Source organism: Ceratosolen solmsi, unplaced genomic scaffold (genome assembly GCF_000503995.2).
Source record: "Ceratosolen solmsi marchali unplaced genomic scaffold, CerSol_1.0 scaffold1, whole genome shotgun sequence".
Lineage (NCBI taxonomy): Eukaryota > Metazoa > Arthropoda > Insecta > Hymenoptera > Agaonidae > Ceratosolen > Ceratosolen solmsi.
This window is the reverse complement of record NW_011948415.1, coordinates 13,216,654-13,235,992: the sequence shown is the minus strand read 5'-3', so window position 1 is coordinate 13,235,992 and position 19,339 is coordinate 13,216,654. Positions and strand designations below refer to the sequence as shown.

Genomic DNA, 19,339 nt, shown 5'->3' with positions numbered 1-19,339 from the left:
TTTTTTTTTTGTTGAATTTTTATTTTATTTTATTTTTGCTTTATTTATAAAAAGTTCGGTTAAAAATTTACCTGATGCAACAATTCTGTTAAAGTCGCGCAATATCCTCGTACTGACGGAAAATTCCATGGTACTTGTGAGTGGATGGAAATAAAGTGTGCTGAATCCATCCCCAGTCGGTGCAAGTGCTAATCCAAAAATGCCATCCGACCAGTGGAAGTCTACACCACCCACGTTGAATACACCGGACTGAAATTGTAAATAAAATGTTTATACGGAGGAAGATATTTGCAAAACCTTCCAAACAGATTTTAAAAATGAATTTAGTTTGGAAAAAAAAAATTAGGTAAATATTAGTATAAAATTTACGGACACATTCAACTAATATTTGCTTTGTAATTAGATGCGGCATGAAAAATTGTATATCAGCAGTTGTAAAATAAAAAGCAAAATAAATGCTTCAGATTTTAAAAATATGACTGTAAAATAGGATTAAAATTAATGATTTCCTGCATAGTCATATACATGTGATACTTGCACTACTTATTTGTATTATTTATGAGTATAATAAATACAATGTTTACATTATAAAAACTAGTACATTACAGATGCCCATGACTATATTTCCAATACAATTTTATCCGAAAGAAATTTCAAATTACAAATCATATAAATAAGAATTTTTATTACATAAAAATTTTTTTTTTTATTTAATTTTTATTACATAAAAATTCTTATTTATATGATTTGTAATTTGAAATTTCTTTCGGATAAAATTGTATTGGAAATATAGTCATGGGCATCTGTAATGTATTACATAAAAATTATAATTATTCTATCTCTAAATGGACTTATTACTGACAATTTATAATCTATTGGCAATGAACATTCCGATAGTTAATACAAAATATGATAATATATGGCTTATTTAGCTTAATAGACAAATCTTAATAAGCAATATTAAACGTTGATAAAGCTGTATTTAATTTTGTCCAACTTTATAATTAAAAAAACTTTGTTCAAATATTAATATTCGAATTAATCATTTTTAATGTACTACATTAATAAGATAATTTTATCTATTTAATTTTAGATTAATTTTGTGAATTCTGTACTCAAATTATATGAAATGAAAATTATATTTTTAAACGGAATAATAAGTAGAAATATTTTTCGAAATTATACATTTCATATAATTAAACTCAATGAGATATTGTTTTAACGTTAATCAAAAATATTGAAAACAATAAATTCGTACGAAGTCATTTATGTAAATAATTGCAGAATAAAATAAATTGTAAATAATGTTAGAAATTGAAACAATGAGAATTGAAAAAGTGACGAACAATAGAATCATTGCAATATACTTGTAGTATTATGTTAAATAGAATTATATTAATACAGGTTTGTTCAATCTTTCGACATAGTATTAAATTTATGTACAATAAAATTCCAAATAATGTTTATTGGTATTATTTTTTAAAAAATTATTGTTTAACTTTTAATTAAAGTATACTTAAAGATAACAATCTAGCATACTCATACGTAAGCCGACTTATCACGTAGAAAGAAAATAATTCTACAAATACTTTTTAATTATCTATGATCATTGATTTACGAAGAAAATTATTACGACTTCTTAAGAAATAAATCATTTAGAATGGATTTATTCAAGACTACGTATTATTAAGGTCAATAACGTAATTTATAAAAGATTATATTATAAAAAGAAGTATCCAACTTGTAAGAAAAATAATATTTAATTTTTTTTTTTCTTCTTTTTAATACAATAATAAGCAAAATTACTGTAAGGTGTTTAGTGTTTAATAATATTTCGTGTTAATAAAATTTAATTTGATATAACACAATATACGATGTCATTTCTTCCACAAACGCTAGTACCTGCATTTACTACATTCAGTCGCGTTTTCAAAAATATATTTAGATGTAATGAAAATCATGTAATTATAATCAGTTCTAATCCAATTCATTAGTATAAATAAAAAGAAAAAATATATTAAACACAAACAGATCTAAATAATTGATTCAATATTAGAATTCAAGAAAACCTATTCACATATGAGACTATAATTATCTTAAGTTACTGTATCATTGACATTCTGATAAATTATGAGCATATGTAATCATTGGGCATGCATAGTTTTGTTTTTAGTTTAAAATTTCATACAAATATCGGTGATATTTTATTGTTAATTACTGAACGTATAGAATAAGTATAAAGAAAATCTAAATAATTTATTATATATTAATTTCATGTATATGGAATTGATGAAAATGTAAAGTACATAAATACATGGTCGTTTCTTATTATTAAAAACAAATAATTTTATACTTCTTAATGATTAATTATTATCTTAATAATTATTATAAATATAATGTATTATTAAATTATTGAGTTGTCAAAGGCATAAAATAAATTATGAAACTGCGTGTCTTGTTTCTGAAATTGGATCTTTCGAATACGTGAAAGTATCCGAGTAATAATTTTAAATCTAAAAATCTATAACCGAATCAAATTCAACTACGATTGATTATATGCAATACCATTGGCCATTCGATTTCTTCGTTCGATAATTTGATTATGATTGAACATCTTACGTTTTAGACTATTATAATGCAATACCTCAATACAATATTTATGGCAGTATGTTATCTTTCTATGTTGGAGGGAATGGATCGTAGCACATTGTAATTGAAATGTCATTTAAATAAATATTTTAAATAAATATTATATACAAATGTCAAACGACATATGTTATACTTGGGATAAAAATATTGTTGTTATTAATATTGAAGTTGGACAATTTATATTACTTGCTCTAATTTTACTCTGATAATAATAATAATAATAATACTAATAATAATACGAATTAAAATAATCATTGGCATTATTAATTGTTGAGAAGCGCATATAGTTAGAGAGAAATGCAATAATGCAATAAAAAATGTATTAATTATTCTTCTAAAATGCATTGAAACTATTTGATATCACTTTATACTTTGTTGATTGAGGTTTCCATATTATCTAGCGTAACTAGCGGTACCACTTTCTTTTGGAATATACCACCGTCACGTTATATATAATAAACGATTATTATAATTATTGTTATTACTTTCATGTATATAATCAAACTAATAAGAATATATGAATGGTGTTAGTGCGGTAAGCAGAAATTAATTACTCCAGTTATGTAAAAAGAAATTTTATAATTACAAATAATACCTGGTTTATCTCAATCAATACATATTGTTTTGTTGTTTTTTTTTCAATTTTAACATTAAATTTATTATTTATTTAAGAAGTATTTCATTTAATTTTATTATATATTTTTTCAACAATTAGGCAAATAAGAATGGAAAACCATTCGTGAAAAACTATTGAAATGCTATTGAGAGTGGGAAAAATTTAATAAGACAATTTTCCTAAAGATTATTGTCGTTTATATGGATAGTATATGCTGCAATACGTACTACATATGTATGAATGTTTTACTAGAATCTCCATTTATTCAAGTACAATTTTGACAATTGTCAATATTTTACAATTTGTGAAATCGACTCGACTGATAAGCATACATCAGGTCATGCATGTGTATATGATGTATAATAATGGAAGTTATCACCGACAAAATGAATAACTATTAATGCCCACACCATGAAAAATAATACCTGAGGATCCGGATAAAAGTAATGATGCTTAATGATCCAAGATTTGGCCAACTTCCAAGAGTAAACAACAAGGCCCGGGCCACCCAAGTCTCCTAAGTAAGCGTACGAATCCTCGCAGCTGTAATCCTCGACGGCGATGTTGGCGAACAGAGAGTCGGCGGTGCGTTGCTCGTCGGGTATCGGGTACTTGCGGAGTAACTGGTCATTGGTCAAGTCGTAGACAAGAAGGGTCGGCGGGGCCTGTTGCTCGGGCGAGCCGAGAATATCGACGAGGCCCGTATCGAGGACCCAGAGCCGATAGCAACGGTCCGCCCTGACGCGGAATGTCGAGACAATTTCGGGCAGAAGGCCCTTGCTGTACTGGTGGCTCTCCCAGGACGGATAGGGTATAAGGGGCGGCGACGTTCGCGAATCTGAAATTTCATCCACTATTTGATCGAGCAAGGATATGCGACTGCGTTAATTAATAGTACTGAGCACTATGGAAATACTCCGACGGGGGGGAATTAACGAATTCAACGAACCGACTGGCACGCGCGCTGCTGACTTTCACCAGACAGCTCGCCTTGCCAATTCCATGTCAAGCACTGTTTTAATAAAAAAAAATTGATCAATCTGGGCAAAATGCCGAGGCTCTTACTCCTTTTACCTAACTCTTTCTGATCTACCATTACATAATGATTTCAATTAAAGTAGCAAGGGCTATTGGTAGAGAATTTAATGAATTAATTTAATGAGACAGTACCGCCGTATTTAAATATCATTGTTCGTAATAACAATTGCATAACATAAGCGTCACTTTTAATTTTAATGCAGCTTTATCGTTAATTATCACCTCAAATAACTTTTAATTTGCGCACCCCGTAAAAGTCATTCAACAGTCAACTATTTGACATGCATTTTAATTTCAGTTAACGACCAATGAGCCATTTGTACGATAATTTACAATAAAAGCGATAAAATTAAGAGGATTGTGTGAAGGAAATAGTTGAGGGATAATCGTTTAATTACAAACCATTAATGTTAATGTAATTGAGACTGGATACAACTCCTCGCTTCCATCTCGGAACCGTAATGAAGATTCGGTCGCCTGCAACTTCTAAGCCGAGCGGCAAATTGTCTTCCTGCTTGTAATTCGAAAAAATGCTTTTCGTCTCTTCGTTTGGCCAGTCGTATTCCATTTGCTTCCACTTGTAAATCACGCGCAATTGATCTATGGCCGATCCATTGCCCACGGCTACTACAAGCAACAGCCACGGACGCCAAAACGTGGAGAATCGCATTTTTTTTTTTTTTTTTCAATTCGAATATGTCAGGCTTCTTTGTAGAACAGTGCCGCCAGGCTGATTACGTTTCTGGCTGTCCAGTCTGACTTTCTACATTAAAGATAAAAAAAAAGAAAAGTAAAAAAGTGTTAGCGTAGAAACTATTCGAGGATTATTATTATCGTACGCGATATATGTTTGTCGCCCGAGTCGCATCTCTCTATCGTACAATTTTCTATGCAAATAGTTAAACTTTTTAACTGTGTCACAACGAATGATCGTCTTTGGGAAGAAAGAAATATGAGTGTATAACTAAAAGAAATATATATGTCACATCATGGTATATAGAGAAATAGTTGTGTAAAAACACATTTCTTTTACAAAACTAATAATTAATAGAGATCGATCATACGAAACACGCCAGCTAGTGTTTTGGTATTTTTGCAATTGCACGCTCCTTCAAAGAATGAATACGTGGAAATTTTGCAAAGGCCAAAAAAATAAATTGACTTACGCAAATAGAATTCTTCTACGGGTCAGACCAATTTTCTTTTTATATTATAATTATTGTATTAGCAACACTTGTTTATAAAACAAGACTTTACACAGATCAATCGCCACATGCTTAAAATAAAATAATTGTATTGCTTCTAAATATAATGATTGTGTAATTTATCTAGCCTAGTTTAAATTTAACATAGGCAACATAATGTTCTGATAACTCTGCGTGATTATTCATTAATTTTGTAAGGTTGATTAATTTTAACATATTTGCAGTTGCATAATATAATAATGATAAACGATAACGCTTAGTTTTTCACAATTTTATCGTCGTTATCGAAAATGTAATTAAAATTTTACAATGCTAAATATATATATATATATATGAATACAGTTACTTTTTCTTTTCAATTTTCAAAAATATTCCACTAACAACGTTTAAATAGTTTACTACACGCTTGCAACTTTTCTTCTACCGAAATTTTCATAATCATAAAATATATATCAATAACAAAACGACGAAACATTATGAATTCGTATAGAAAAAACAAAAAAAACAAAAACAAAAACAAAAAATTAATTAATTGGTAAAATTATTTAATTGGTCCAGTGTGTTTAATAAATTTGAAGAAATAATATTTTTCTTTTAATAAGACGATAACGTCTCGTAAAACTTAAAATTGTAATTTTTAACACATTACGAAACAAAAATTACTCGTTAAACATCAAATATCGATAATAAGAGTTACTACATTTTAATGCAAAAAAAAAAAAACGTAAAAAATTATGTAAATTATTTCCTATACATTAAATTAAAAAAATTAATGTAATTTTACGTTTCAGTCCCAACAAACTGATACTTTTTTTTGTCATCTACTTTCACATAACGCAAGAATTTCGCACCATCACAAGTCCCAATTAATTTCAAACTGGTCGAGCTCATTTCAATCGATATGATCGAGCAAAAGTAAATTCAGAAATTTTCATTAAATCAATGTCCCATAGCCATGTTATCCCTTAATAATATTCATATTCATAGTTTAAAATAATTTCATAAATATATAATTTAATTTATATTTAAAAATCATAAAGTTAAAGTAAATAAAATAAATATATAAAAAAAATAGGATAACTAATAAAAATCCCAGGATGAATTGTAATCAAAATAAGAAATCTTTAACTGTACGTGATTCGAATCGATTACGAAAAAATACATAATTACGCTAACAATTACTTGAATTTAATGGGCGTAAAAGAAATGTGCCATTATTGTTTCATTAAAGTGATAATGTGTAATATAAGCAGGAAATAATTTGGATAAACTTTCTCTCTCTCTCTCTCTCTCTATCTCTCTCTCTTTGGTTAGGCAGCCTCAACGAGGGATGACACTGAACGTACGAAAGTATTAAAATGTTAATACGAACTTTAATTGCCCAATAAAATAACTTCAACCTAATTTATCACATTTTCTACAACAGCTTATTCGTGCTACTTCATATTACTTGAAGAAAACAAAAAACAAAACAAAAAACAAAAAACAAAAAACAAAAAACAAAAACAAAAAAAGTGAAAAAGAAAATAATCTCACTTTCAAGCTTTCACTCTGTCGAATTGTGTTAAAAAACAAGTAACGATTATCGATAATAATAATCAGTGGGACGAGAAACTTTTTCCGAGAAACGTGAATACATCAATACGACATGAACGCGCAGCGATATTTTAATTATTTATTTAAAATGGCAAGGTCCCAATACGACTGCGCCTCAATAGACAACAACGTTAACCCGTTGGAAATTTTAATCGATGAAATAAATTACCAAGTAGACGTAAAAAACATCGCAACAGTATCGCGCGGAGCCACGTTTATTCAATAGCATACCGACCGACACTACATCGCCCGCCCCACACTTCTCGCCACGAAAGTGCGACACGGTCTCGTCTCCCATCTTCTGCCACCTGTATCGATCACAAGCAATATATAAAGTCATCCGAAGCTCGACTCGGGTTCGCACGAGAAGCCGTAAACACGATTGCTCGTGCCCGAGATTTGAGAACGGGCGCGCGGCCGCAGCGCCGACTGTACGCGTGACGCAACGCATAACGGTACTCACGGCGGCCTGTTTACAAGTATTTGCTCGAGAATTCGGGGAGATCTTATCTCACTGGCGACACCAGCGCGACAACAGAAGCCAAGCGCGCGCGCGCACTCAATGCCACCGTCCCGTCGGCACTTATCCTTTATGCTCCGTTTCGTCGCTCCACCGCGTGCCGCCGCCTCGAGGCCCCGGCTCCTCCAACGAATCGCGAGTACTTTTTGTCGCGTGTCGGAATCGGAGGACATCTCGATTATAATACACACGTCGCGCAGCCTTTTTAAATTATAAATGAAAGTAAGAGTATGCGACGCGTAAGGCTCAAAGTGAAAGCGCCGCGCCCCCCCCCCCCCCCCCATAGCCCCAACCCCGTAAAACTTATTAGATCCTATTAATCCGTCGTCAAACGATAGAACGTAAAACGCTACGAGTACGCAAGAATAGACGCGGTTTACGGGTTTTGTAGAAGAGACGGGAGGGAGGGGTGGGAGGGTATTACAATAAAAACAATAACGGCGAGACAAATCGTTCGACAAAGACAAATAAAGACAGTGAAAAACGTAACCGTTTTAGAAAGCCGAGGATCTAGCCATTATCGGCATTAACTGGCAGCTAACTGCATTATTATACGTACGTCCATTCGATTTGTTTTAAAATCTTTCGTTCGCCAGCACTTTTACTTTTTTTTTTTTGAAAGTCGCCTCTTACGTGGGAATACAGTAGATATCTCGTACCCTTGGAGCGGGAAATGCGTGCGCGGTGAGCAACGGGGGAGGCGTATCGATATACGCCGCAGCTGTCAATTCCCAGTGATTGCATAAAGTTCCGACGTACAAGCCGGTTACCTGGACGATTAGTACGAACGGCTCGGCGTCGCGTATCCAGGAAACTCCCGAGTACCGGCGTTGGAGAGCCGAGGGAGATGAGGCGCAGCGCGGAGAGGAGTGAGTCGTAAGTGCCGGAGCTCGTAAATTAGCCACCCGATGGATGCTGCACCTGTCGACCGACGATACTATCTCGCTCGCGAGAAAGGTGCGCGCACACGGAGTCGAGCCGTCGTACTGCGGGATGCCCTCGTCGACTGGTCGAGGGCAGCGAGGTGCACCACGGTACGAGGCGCCAATCACCGTAGGTGGGGCCGTGCTCCACGTTCGAGTGCGATATCACTCCAATGGCGAAAGCGAATAATCATTAGGCGATTAAGTTGTTCCTAGGGGAAAATACATTTTACTCGTTGCGCCTTCGCGCGGACCCGCACTCATAAATAATTCGCTTCTTTTTCTTCATCATCTTCTTCATTCGTCTCAGTCTTTTCCATCTGTTCTTTCTCGTTATCTCTTTATCGCGCTCGGTGCGGGCTTTCTTCTTATTTACATTAAAATCAACTGTTGTGAGCGGAGATTGGTATGGCCGATTGTAAGGCAAACTACGGCTGACGACGCCGTGATATATAAATTGTTGGAATTGAAAATGTTCGAGAATGCGATTTATGCGTATGACACTTGATTAATGGCCAAAGCGAACAATGTATGATATTGCAAATTTAATACCTTCACCCTATATAATACACTTACTCGTCCGTTCTCGATATTATTAAATGTTAATAGCAATAATATAAAGTGCAAATTGCGAGTAATGTTTGAGGTTAAAAAATTACCGTTAGGCTAATGGAATGTTTGATGTTTCACGCGCTGGAATAATTAGTGTCGATAAGCTTCCACGTCAAGATGTATGTATGTTCAATGATGTGCGGTATGATATGATTGATTCGACCAAAACACCATTGTCATTACTGTCAAAAACTGGTTTGCCTTCTATTGAGGTTAAGGTATAATTTCTCATTTCTCAACCATCAGCCACGGAAGAAACTTCAAAGTTCAATAATTTCATGAATTTCCCAATCTTATCGTGTTCGAATAAAATTTTTATGAAATTTCATAAACAGCCAAGCAACCGTAGTGCATTGTAAACTGGTATTAGTATATTATTTTATTTATCGAAATAAATAAAAAATATTCATTTCGATCGGCCTGGAGATGTCATAATTATAATTTGTAAAAAGCTTGAAGCGAAATTTTTAATTGGGAGATATTTTTTGTAGCAAGATTGTTTTTTTTTGTTTTATTTTGTTTTGTTTTGTTTTGTTTTTTTTTTTTTTTTTTTTTTTTTTTTTTTTTTTTTTTTTTTTTTTTTTTTTTTTTTTTTTTTTTTTTTTTTTTTTTGAATAAATGGTAAGTATACAGAAACATTTGTATTTGTACATTAACATACTTTTTAATTTAAACTGGTTTAATGAAGTACATAATTAAATACAACTAACCTTTTGGAAATCGAGTCTCTAGAACGAAGTAGTAACTGATTTAAATTACAATTCATTCGTCAACTACTGAATAGTAACATACATAATTACTTGCTATGCATTAGTCTATCAATAAAAACTCATAAAATAATCGAAAATTAATAAGAAATATAAGTAATTCCAATAATCATTATGAATATAAAGCAACAAATATTTAGAAATGTATGATAAAATAATTTTCATAGGCAACAACAATTTGTGTATTCATCATTGTATAATAAAAATCAAATAGTATTTATAGAAAATAGTTTTTTCTTTAAATTCTACCGCAAAGTAGACGATTAGTTGTATATCATTTTATAAAATTAGATAAAAATAACATTAAGAGAAATTTTATGTCTTAGAAGTATTATGTAATTGAGCGTGAAATACAAATTTACATACTTTTATAAAAATGAAAGTTTTTCAATTTTTGAAATCGAACAATAAGAACAATTTACATTAAACGAGGGAATCATTTAAATTTCTATAAATTTAACTTAATTTTGAATAGAAAAAAATAATTCATTTTACGAAGCACATTTTATTGTATAAAATGTCGTCTCGTGGTATTCCATTTTTATAGCACAAGTTGCAATTTATTTTACATGCATCATTTTACAAAGAAAAGTTTTTAATTACGTAAAATTTAACGTATTCATTCAATAAATTACAGTGTACCGCGACTATATATTTATGATTTCACAAGTTGTATTGGAAACTTTATATATTATAGAGATTATAGTGAAATTATTTGGATCATTCATTTCTTCGAACGAAAACTTTATGCTATATTTTACTTATTGGTAATTTTTTAAATTTTGTATTAACGATTGAAACATAAATTTCTATGACTATAATGTTTGTACGAATTTATTGTGCTTCCATGGCCAAATATAACTTATTATCATTGTAGAAAAAATCATTTCCATTAAATATTATTGAATAATGAACAAACTAAATATACACACAATGTTATATTAATAAAAGATTTTTCTTATGCAAAACCACAGATTTTTCATCGTATGATTTAAATTACATAAGCATCACAGAATTTAAGAGGCCAAAGCAATTGATATAAGAATAATGTTCAGATCCGCCGCATCCTACGTCAATATATTTAACTTAATTAAACCGTTTCAACAATTTAACCAATTCATAAGCCATTAATCATAAAATTCTTTTATATCATGCAATTGAAGGTGCATAATTTTTAATAAAATAATTTTTTGACCGTTAATAATGAACTAGAAACTTGAAGTAATGCATTTAGTCTTTGTTACGTGAATATATTATACAATCAAAATGTACCACGAGTCTTCTGAATTCTATAAAATATTTTAAATACTATTAAAAATATACTTATTATGATTAAATTATATTAAACAAATTCGAACGTCTGATGTATATAGTTTTTTTTTTTTTTTTTTTTTTTTTTTTTTTTTTTTTTTTTTTTTTTTTTTTTTTTTATAGAATTAATTGACTCCATTGTTCATCATAAAAGCTATAACTTCATGTAAAAGGGAAAAGAAAAGAATGATCGTAAAACTTTTATAGTAAGTAGAAAAAAAGAATGAATTGAAGTGAGTTATTATTAAACGTAGAAAAGAAATTATAAATTAAATTTGAGTGAGTTGATATAGACAGGAATGTAGGCAGAACAGAAGAAGAATTTCGAGCGTCGCTCTTTATAAAGCCTCTTATATTGTTCCACTCATACATACAAAGTTAAGATAGAAGGAGAAGGCCTAAGGTAGAGACGAGGGAAAGATGATGTAATTTAAGAAAAAAGAAATAGGAATCGTTTGGAATTTTTAATTTACATATAAGAGTAATCGCTTTTCGTCATTGAAGCAGATTTGATGTTGGCTTCTTATGCATCACGTACGTTGCACATTATTTATACACACAATTGTTCAAGGACGATGTAGAAAATACAATTAATTTTCTTCTAAGACAATCTGCTATCTTATAAATCCAATGTTGATTGTTTTTCTGATAATTTTTGTTGTTGTTAATAATTATTATTTTTTATTTATAGTAATTAGTTTAATAATACTCTAGAAGTAAAGATATTTAGTTATCTTCATTTCCATAGAAACGACAAACTTAAAAAGTAATGGCCAATAACAAATACTTGAGGTATTTTAATTTCGGCATATTATACCTAATTATATTATACCTAATTGGTGATCACTAGAAACGCGAACTTAAAATCTTACCAAATTACTACATTATTCGGAAATTATAGCACGGCAGTGTAATTGTTGTGTCTTAAAGCATAAATTTCATTTTAAAGCATAAATTTCAAAAATTTCATTTAACGTTAAGCTCTCATTTAGTGAATAATAAAATTAATAAAAATTTAACCAATTCATAAGCCATTAATCATAAAATTCTTTTATATCATGGAATTGAAGGTGCATAATTTTTAATAAAATAATTTTTTGACCGTTAATAATGAACTATAAACTTGAAGTAAGTTAAATTAATTAATAATTAATTTTTAATTAACTTGTGCTTAATAAATTTCGCAAAAAAAAAAAAAAAAAAAAAAAAAAAAAAAAAAAAAAAAAAAAAAAAAACTATATACATCAGACGTTCGAATTTGTTTAATGATTATTGCAAATTTTCATGCCAATGAGGATAAGGTATATATATATATATATATATGTATATATATACGAGTTTGGAAATAGTTAAAATCAATAAGACCATAAACTCTTGAATACGATACGCAATAATTGCCGACACATTAAAAAAGTTGATGAAACCTATGATTCAGCGTGCTGTTCTGTAACTCAATCGGTGTGCATTTATGAGCTCATTCACATGACTACGCAAGCATATGTGAATGACTGCTTCAGGCATCGACCGGAGGATCGAGTGCCGCTATTGTAAAGACGCTCTCATGTCGATTATGTCGAGTGATGGTAAATGACAAGCTTAAGCTCTTGTTCAACAACTCGTCATTTCATTATTGTCAATAATGTACATTTTCTGATTCGTTAATGAGATAAAATTATAGTTAATATACGTGGTTTTAAAATGTGTGAATTGATCTTCCATAATATGTTTCATACTATGTAAATAAATCTCATAGAATTATATAATTTATATGCTTCGAAGCTTTTCATTTATCCGCGTATTTACTTCAACAATGCCAAATAAATATTGCTTAGAGACAGTCTTTGATAAGTGAAACTCTGGAAGAAAAAATTAAACTATTAATGATTATTACGAATCGATAAATAAACGTATATATAATGGAGAAAATTAATTTTTAATTAACACAATATTGATTCTGGTTATTAATACTTTATATGCTGTTCGTAAGCAATCTTTAACTCTAATTAAACAATAGCGGTGAGTTTACGAACAGATTAGCATTTCAAAGACTTTTTAATCGAAAATTTATTACAAATGGAGATCGACAATATGCAGAAGCCATGCATATAAATAGTGATAAATGAATTGGAAAAAATATTATTGTTTTAATGGACCACTAAAGAAATCAATGACGATAATTCATGACGATTTGGGTAAATATTTAAATAACATAGAATATTATATCGAATACAATCTCGGTCAGTAATTTCAATGACGACTGGCACATAATAAGATTAGTGATTAAAGAATTTGATAAATTTCTCGAAAAATCTTAATATCTGTAATTAGGATATATGACAATTTTTAAATTGAAAAATCAACATTTCGTTGTACAATTTATTACTGATGAAACTCGAATTTTTCAAACTAAGATTCATATGTCTGTATAATAGCATACGAGAAGTATATTAGAGCTGTATATTACAAACGTGTTCTGCAAAATTAATTAGCTGTAGTTATGATAACGCCTCTATCTATAAATCTTCAGAGTCTGATAGTTCACAGCAAGACGACGACCATGTACCCTGACACCAAAACTACTTAGACTAATAGTTTAAGTATAATTTACTTACAAGAATAACAACTTGCAAGTGTTAAAATATTCCCTACTACACGACATTTATTCTACATACGCTCGATCGATATATGTGAGAAACAATCGAAAATGTTTTTCTATACAATGTTTGTAAGAAAGGCTTGTAAGGAAATATAAATACAACTTTTTATAATTAAAAAATTTATGATATAATTATCTGATAACTAATACATCTTATTAACAATAATTAATTATGCATAACTTGAGAAAAAGTTTAATTTACAATTTCATATTTAATTCATAAAACATAGCAGCTATAAACTGTACACACACGCGCGCGCGCGCGCGCACATATATAAATATATAATTTCATATTTCTGTTAATTGGTATAATTTTTTAATCATTATCTTTAACAATTTTACAAAATTACTTCGAATTTTTTTAGTTATTTCATTTATCATTATTATATTTAATTATTATATTTTATTATATCAAGAATGCGAAAACTAGTTTATTCGAGTTTAGAATTTGTGCACTTTTAAATGGAAATTTTAATTTAAATTCAACAAGTTAAGCATTAAAAATAATTAAATAAATTAATAAATAAATAAATAAATAAGAAACTTTAAAAAGCTGATAAGTTAAACACCAACACCGAACAACGTGTTCATTTTATTGATTTATATTCAAGATTTAGATGCGATTTACTACGTTTTCCAATGTAATGACGTGTAATTGTTACCGTTAGCAACCGTAAAGGACAACTGGAAAGGAAACTTTTGACTTATAAATCATTCCCCAGCGTCCTTGATACAGTCTCTTATAATGTCCATAACATCAATATATTATAAATTATCCTAATGTTATATTCAGAATATTCTACATAGATTATTAATTGTATAGAATGAAAGCAATTCAATAAGTATTCTGTAAGAATAATTCATAGATAAAAATGTTTATGAATGTAAATTATATTATTTAAAAAGTAATTAATCGTCTATTTTAGATTCTAGAACTTATCCACGTCCGTATCTATATCCAAAGAAAATCCATATCCGAAAGAAGAAAGATAGCTTTATTGTTCATATACATATTGTGGATTCAATATACAATGAGCAAAAATTACCACCAACTACGATCCAATCGAATGTGTAATAATTACTAACATATTCTCTCTAATACCTTATAATTTTTCTTTAATACGATGTTAAATCGCAAATTATTTGAAATCCATTTCAAGAGTGAAATCCATTTTACTATTTCCACTCTACAATTATTATGACCTTTGTACATATATAGCATACTATAATCAAATAATTTAATCAAATATTATAAAGTCACTATTAAGAAAATTGCTGTGAAAACAACATTCCTAATTTTCCCAAGTATTTATTCTGTAATTGCAATCTTAAAAATTTCTTAAAAAGTATTACATGCGTATAAGAATATTTGAAAAAAATACAAAAAAAATCTAGTACATACCAATATTAAGATTATATACTATAATCTCACTCTTCTTTTTTTTTTTTTTTATATTAATTCAAACGTAGAAAAATATTTATTCCATAATTTCATTTTCAATGTATTGATTATTAACACACGAAACTTCGAGTTTAGCTATAAAACTCAGAAAATTAATTTTTGCCGTTAATTTTTAATCTTTTACATTATACGTCTCTCGTGCATGTGTAATACATTTTATAGATCAGATGGAAAAATTATAAAATTAATTTTATAACATCATATACGTTTTTTTTTTTTTTTTTTTTTTTTTTTTTTTTTTTTTTTTTTTTTTATATGAAGAATAATATTAAACTTCGCATACCACTATTCACCCTACATTATAGAAGAAATAATTCTAAACTAATTATATGCATAAAAATAACTAGCTTTTTAGATCTTTAATATTATAAATCACTGTTGATGAGATATTCTAATAAATCTTACGGATTTTTTAATAAGTTTTAATTTTCAATACCATTTGCATTGCTAATTATTTAATAAGAAGCTTTTTTAAAAGCGAATTTACAATGACAAACGCCCATCGAAGCGTTGTTTTTATATTTTCTAACGCTTATTTTCAAAGCTCATGAAAGTATTAATTATATATATTCGATCGTAAGAACAAAGCTAATTGAGCGTAAACTAATGATCTGAGACTTTTATATCCGATCGTAAAGTTGCTGTACTATTTGGATTTTCGTATCGTAAATCCTAATAAATTAATTGATGAAAATTTAAGTAGGCGTTGAAATTCTTTTCCGATTAGTTATTTGAACTTTTCTTTAGACGGGCCAAAAAACTTAATAGCAGCAGCCTATATAAAATATAATACTGATTTATGTAACATTGCACTGGTGTAAAACCAGAAATTCTAAAACCAGAAATTCCCTCAACACAAGTAATATGTGTGAATTTTAACTTTTAAATTTGTAATTTTACGTACAATTACCCCGGGGACAATTTAATAGTTTGGAATTGCAAATAAATCGTTTCGCTTGGTAATACAAGAATACAAAAACAGAGCTCCTCTATGCGTTGTGATAAAAAAATCGCGCGGGTCGAGGGTTGGGGGAGTGGAGGAGTGGGGTGGGGGGAGGGGGAGGGGGAGGTTGATAGTTATTTTTACCCACCTAGGTACACACATCGAGCAAAACGCTCGTTAACGTACACGCGACCTGCACACTACTTCTATCGCTCGCCTATAATAATTTATTTCTTATTTCTTATTTCTTATTTCATATGGCGTTAGAAGCTTTCACTTTCACGCACCCCCCTCCCTTCATCCCGCCCCTCGCCATTACCCTTGCCGATAGTCGTGGCGCAGTGACGTGCAATTCGAGTTGTGGTTGGCCTCGTATAGGCTTACACGTAATGTACTTGTCGCAGGTGTTTTCGCAACGTATTGTTCGATACGCAAAGTTAAGCGATTTCTATACTAACGAGGAGCATCTCATATATACGATGAACGCTCACTTTCTAAGTGGGTGTGAATCTATGATCGCTCGATCCGTTGGTTTTATTCTTCCAATCGCGCAATACCCTAAGTGGGCCATTGCTTTAGAGAGGATGAACCGTGAACGAATGAACCTTTAGGTTCAAGAGAATGGCACGATTGCGCGGCACATCTCTCGCATGGATTATCGAATGCAACACGTTCGTTGGATTACGCGATTATTTGCCTCATTAGGAACAACTTGTCGTTTACAGATATAAATTGTGACGTTTGAAATTTCTTGGCGGCCACCTATAAGCTTTTAAATGGAAATTCGCTCCGACTTTAGTTGAAAAGTTTTAATAAACCCGTTGGTATTAGGTCTACTTTATAGTGATAAGAAGTATACCTACTTATAATAACTCTTATCTCAACGAATTTATTTCGGCTAAATCACTTCTCTAATATTATAGACGATTTTTTTTTTATTTTATTTCCAATCACTTTCTAAGGAAATGCATTCGTAGTTTCAATCGTTACATGCAATATAAATGAACTGTCATTTGAAAGGATATTTCCTCATTTCAGGCAGTTAGTAAGAACTTTTATTATTAAGTAAAATGAATAAATTAATGATGATCGTTAGAGCTGCTTAACTCAATGTATGATGCTTCTCAACCTTTGCCGTAATCTTTTTAATCAATTACATTGCATCGTCTATATCCAACTTAATAACTTTACATTAAATGAAGCTTTCTTTATAATTGATTCACTTGTTATTGATTTAACAATTGAGGAAAATTTTTTATCTACATTTTCAGTACATTCAAAATTACTAAAATGAGCGTGCATTATATACAAATTCTATAAAATGGTCAGCAAAAGTGAATCGATCTGGCGATAATTGTATTTAAAGTATAAATTAATAGTATAAATATTATTGTAAAAAAAAAAAGCATAAAGAAACAAGACAGCATATTAAAATATTCAAATAAATTTCTCGATTAAATATAATTGCAAAAAAATATCATGACAGTTGGAATTAATTTTAGTAATGCGTAAGTTGGCCAATAGTTAAACATTATAGTATATTGTTCAGCCAACTGAAACTGCGATAGACGACATAATATTTCACATTCATCATTGTAAATTCAAAAAGCCTTTGACAATAAAATTTTAATAACGAGGGATAGGTTATTTATATAAAAATCATACACCACCTGCGAAATCATCGCGTAGTTAATAATAAGTGTTATTAATCAGTTACATTAAATGCTTAATATAAATTTCTTTAATGAACTCATTGCACGTGTGTACGTAAAATGTAACAAAATAAAAGACTTGTAATAAAGCAAACGTTAACAATGGCGATGACTTCGACAGTCGGTTTTGTGACGATGCTAATCGTAACAAATTCATTTCTTTATTTATCACGTCAATAAATACACGTTTAAGTGCAATACACTAAATTATTCGCTTAAAATTTTTTATTTTAATTTTTTTTTTTTAAATTTTTTTGTTTTTGTTTTTGTTTACTTTTCTTTCTTCGTCGATCAGTTTTCACTTGACACTCCTCGGCTGAAAAGAACAATGCTGTAGAAGATACTAATTTAATCAAATTTTTCCTCACATTACGTATCAAATCTTTTCGTTATTATGTTATATTATAGCTGTCTGTATATCAAATTAAGTTAAGTTGTTACATATCACGTTACAAAAAAAAAAAAAAAAAAAAAAATTAATAAAAAAATTAACCAAAAAAAAAAAAAAAATTAATAAATAAATAAATAAAAACAGACAAATCATCATACCTCTGTCTTCCAGCATTACAAACGTTCATCACTTCAATTCAATATAAATATATTCAGCGCTATAATGTAGCTTTTACAGATCATTACTTGGCATATAATAATATTGTTTCTCGGTCCAGCCACGCGTCTCCGCGGACCACGAGGCTATAGCTGGATTTGTTTTGATTTATTTTTTTTTTTTTTCACAAATACACTAGTAAATAATAAATACACTGCGCCCTTCTTCAATCACGACTCAAATTAAAATTACATTGTATTGTTAAACAGACATTAGTTGTATTTAAGTATGGATTATTCTTTGAATTCTGCTGAATATAGATATAGATATATATATATATATATATATATATACGCGCGCGCGTGCATGTCTGTGTGTGCGTGCGTGTATGTGTTTAAAAATACAGGTGATTTAGGAGGAATGCAAAAATGTATTAAACTATTCGATTAAGGACATGTAATTTTTCGATATAAAGGCTAATAGTATAAAAGGTTTAACGACTCCATAAATAATTTTAGTCGTTTTGAAATTTTCAATCAAATAATTTCCGATCGATAAGACCTAATAATTGTTGCAAAAATATAAAATTATGAAATCACGCTTTGTAAAGCAAAAGTTTATATCTATCAGTAACATACACAGACGTAAAAACAAAAAAAAAAATCAAAAAAAGTAAACAAGTAATTATCTATCTATCTATCTATCTATCTATCTATCTATCTACCTATCTGTCTATCTATCAACCAATCTCTGTCTTGTGTACGCGAGTGTTTGTGCAAATC

The 19,339-nt window shown here is 29.8% G+C and overlaps 1 protein-coding gene and 1 long non-coding RNA gene across 2 annotated transcripts in view; both read right to left on the bottom strand.

Moving 5' to 3' along the window:
• The window catches only part of yellow-b (L-dopachrome tautomerase yellow-b), a 7,130-nt gene extending 2,153 nt beyond the window's left edge, over positions 1–4,977 (bottom strand). The window contains exons 1-3 of the mRNA XM_011508067.1: positions 4,706–4,977; positions 3,691–4,103; positions 72–249 (exon numbers count right to left, since the gene is read on the bottom strand). Of these exons, the coding sequence (XP_011506369.1) occupies positions 72–249; positions 3,691–4,103; positions 4,706–4,973 (859 nt within the window). The 5' untranslated portion in view covers positions 4,974–4,977. The remainder of the gene's footprint in view (positions 1–71; positions 250–3,690; positions 4,104–4,705) is intronic.
• A 13,296-nt stretch (positions 4,978–18,273) lies between these two features.
• LOC105368911 (uncharacterized) lies at positions 18,274–18,880 on the bottom strand. Its single transcript, XR_913122.1, has 2 exons — positions 18,560–18,880; positions 18,274–18,326 (listed from the first exon to the last, which is right to left on the bottom strand). It is a non-coding gene; the product is annotated as an uncharacterized LOC105368911 (long non-coding RNA).
• Between the last annotated feature and the right edge of the window lie 459 nt (positions 18,881–19,339).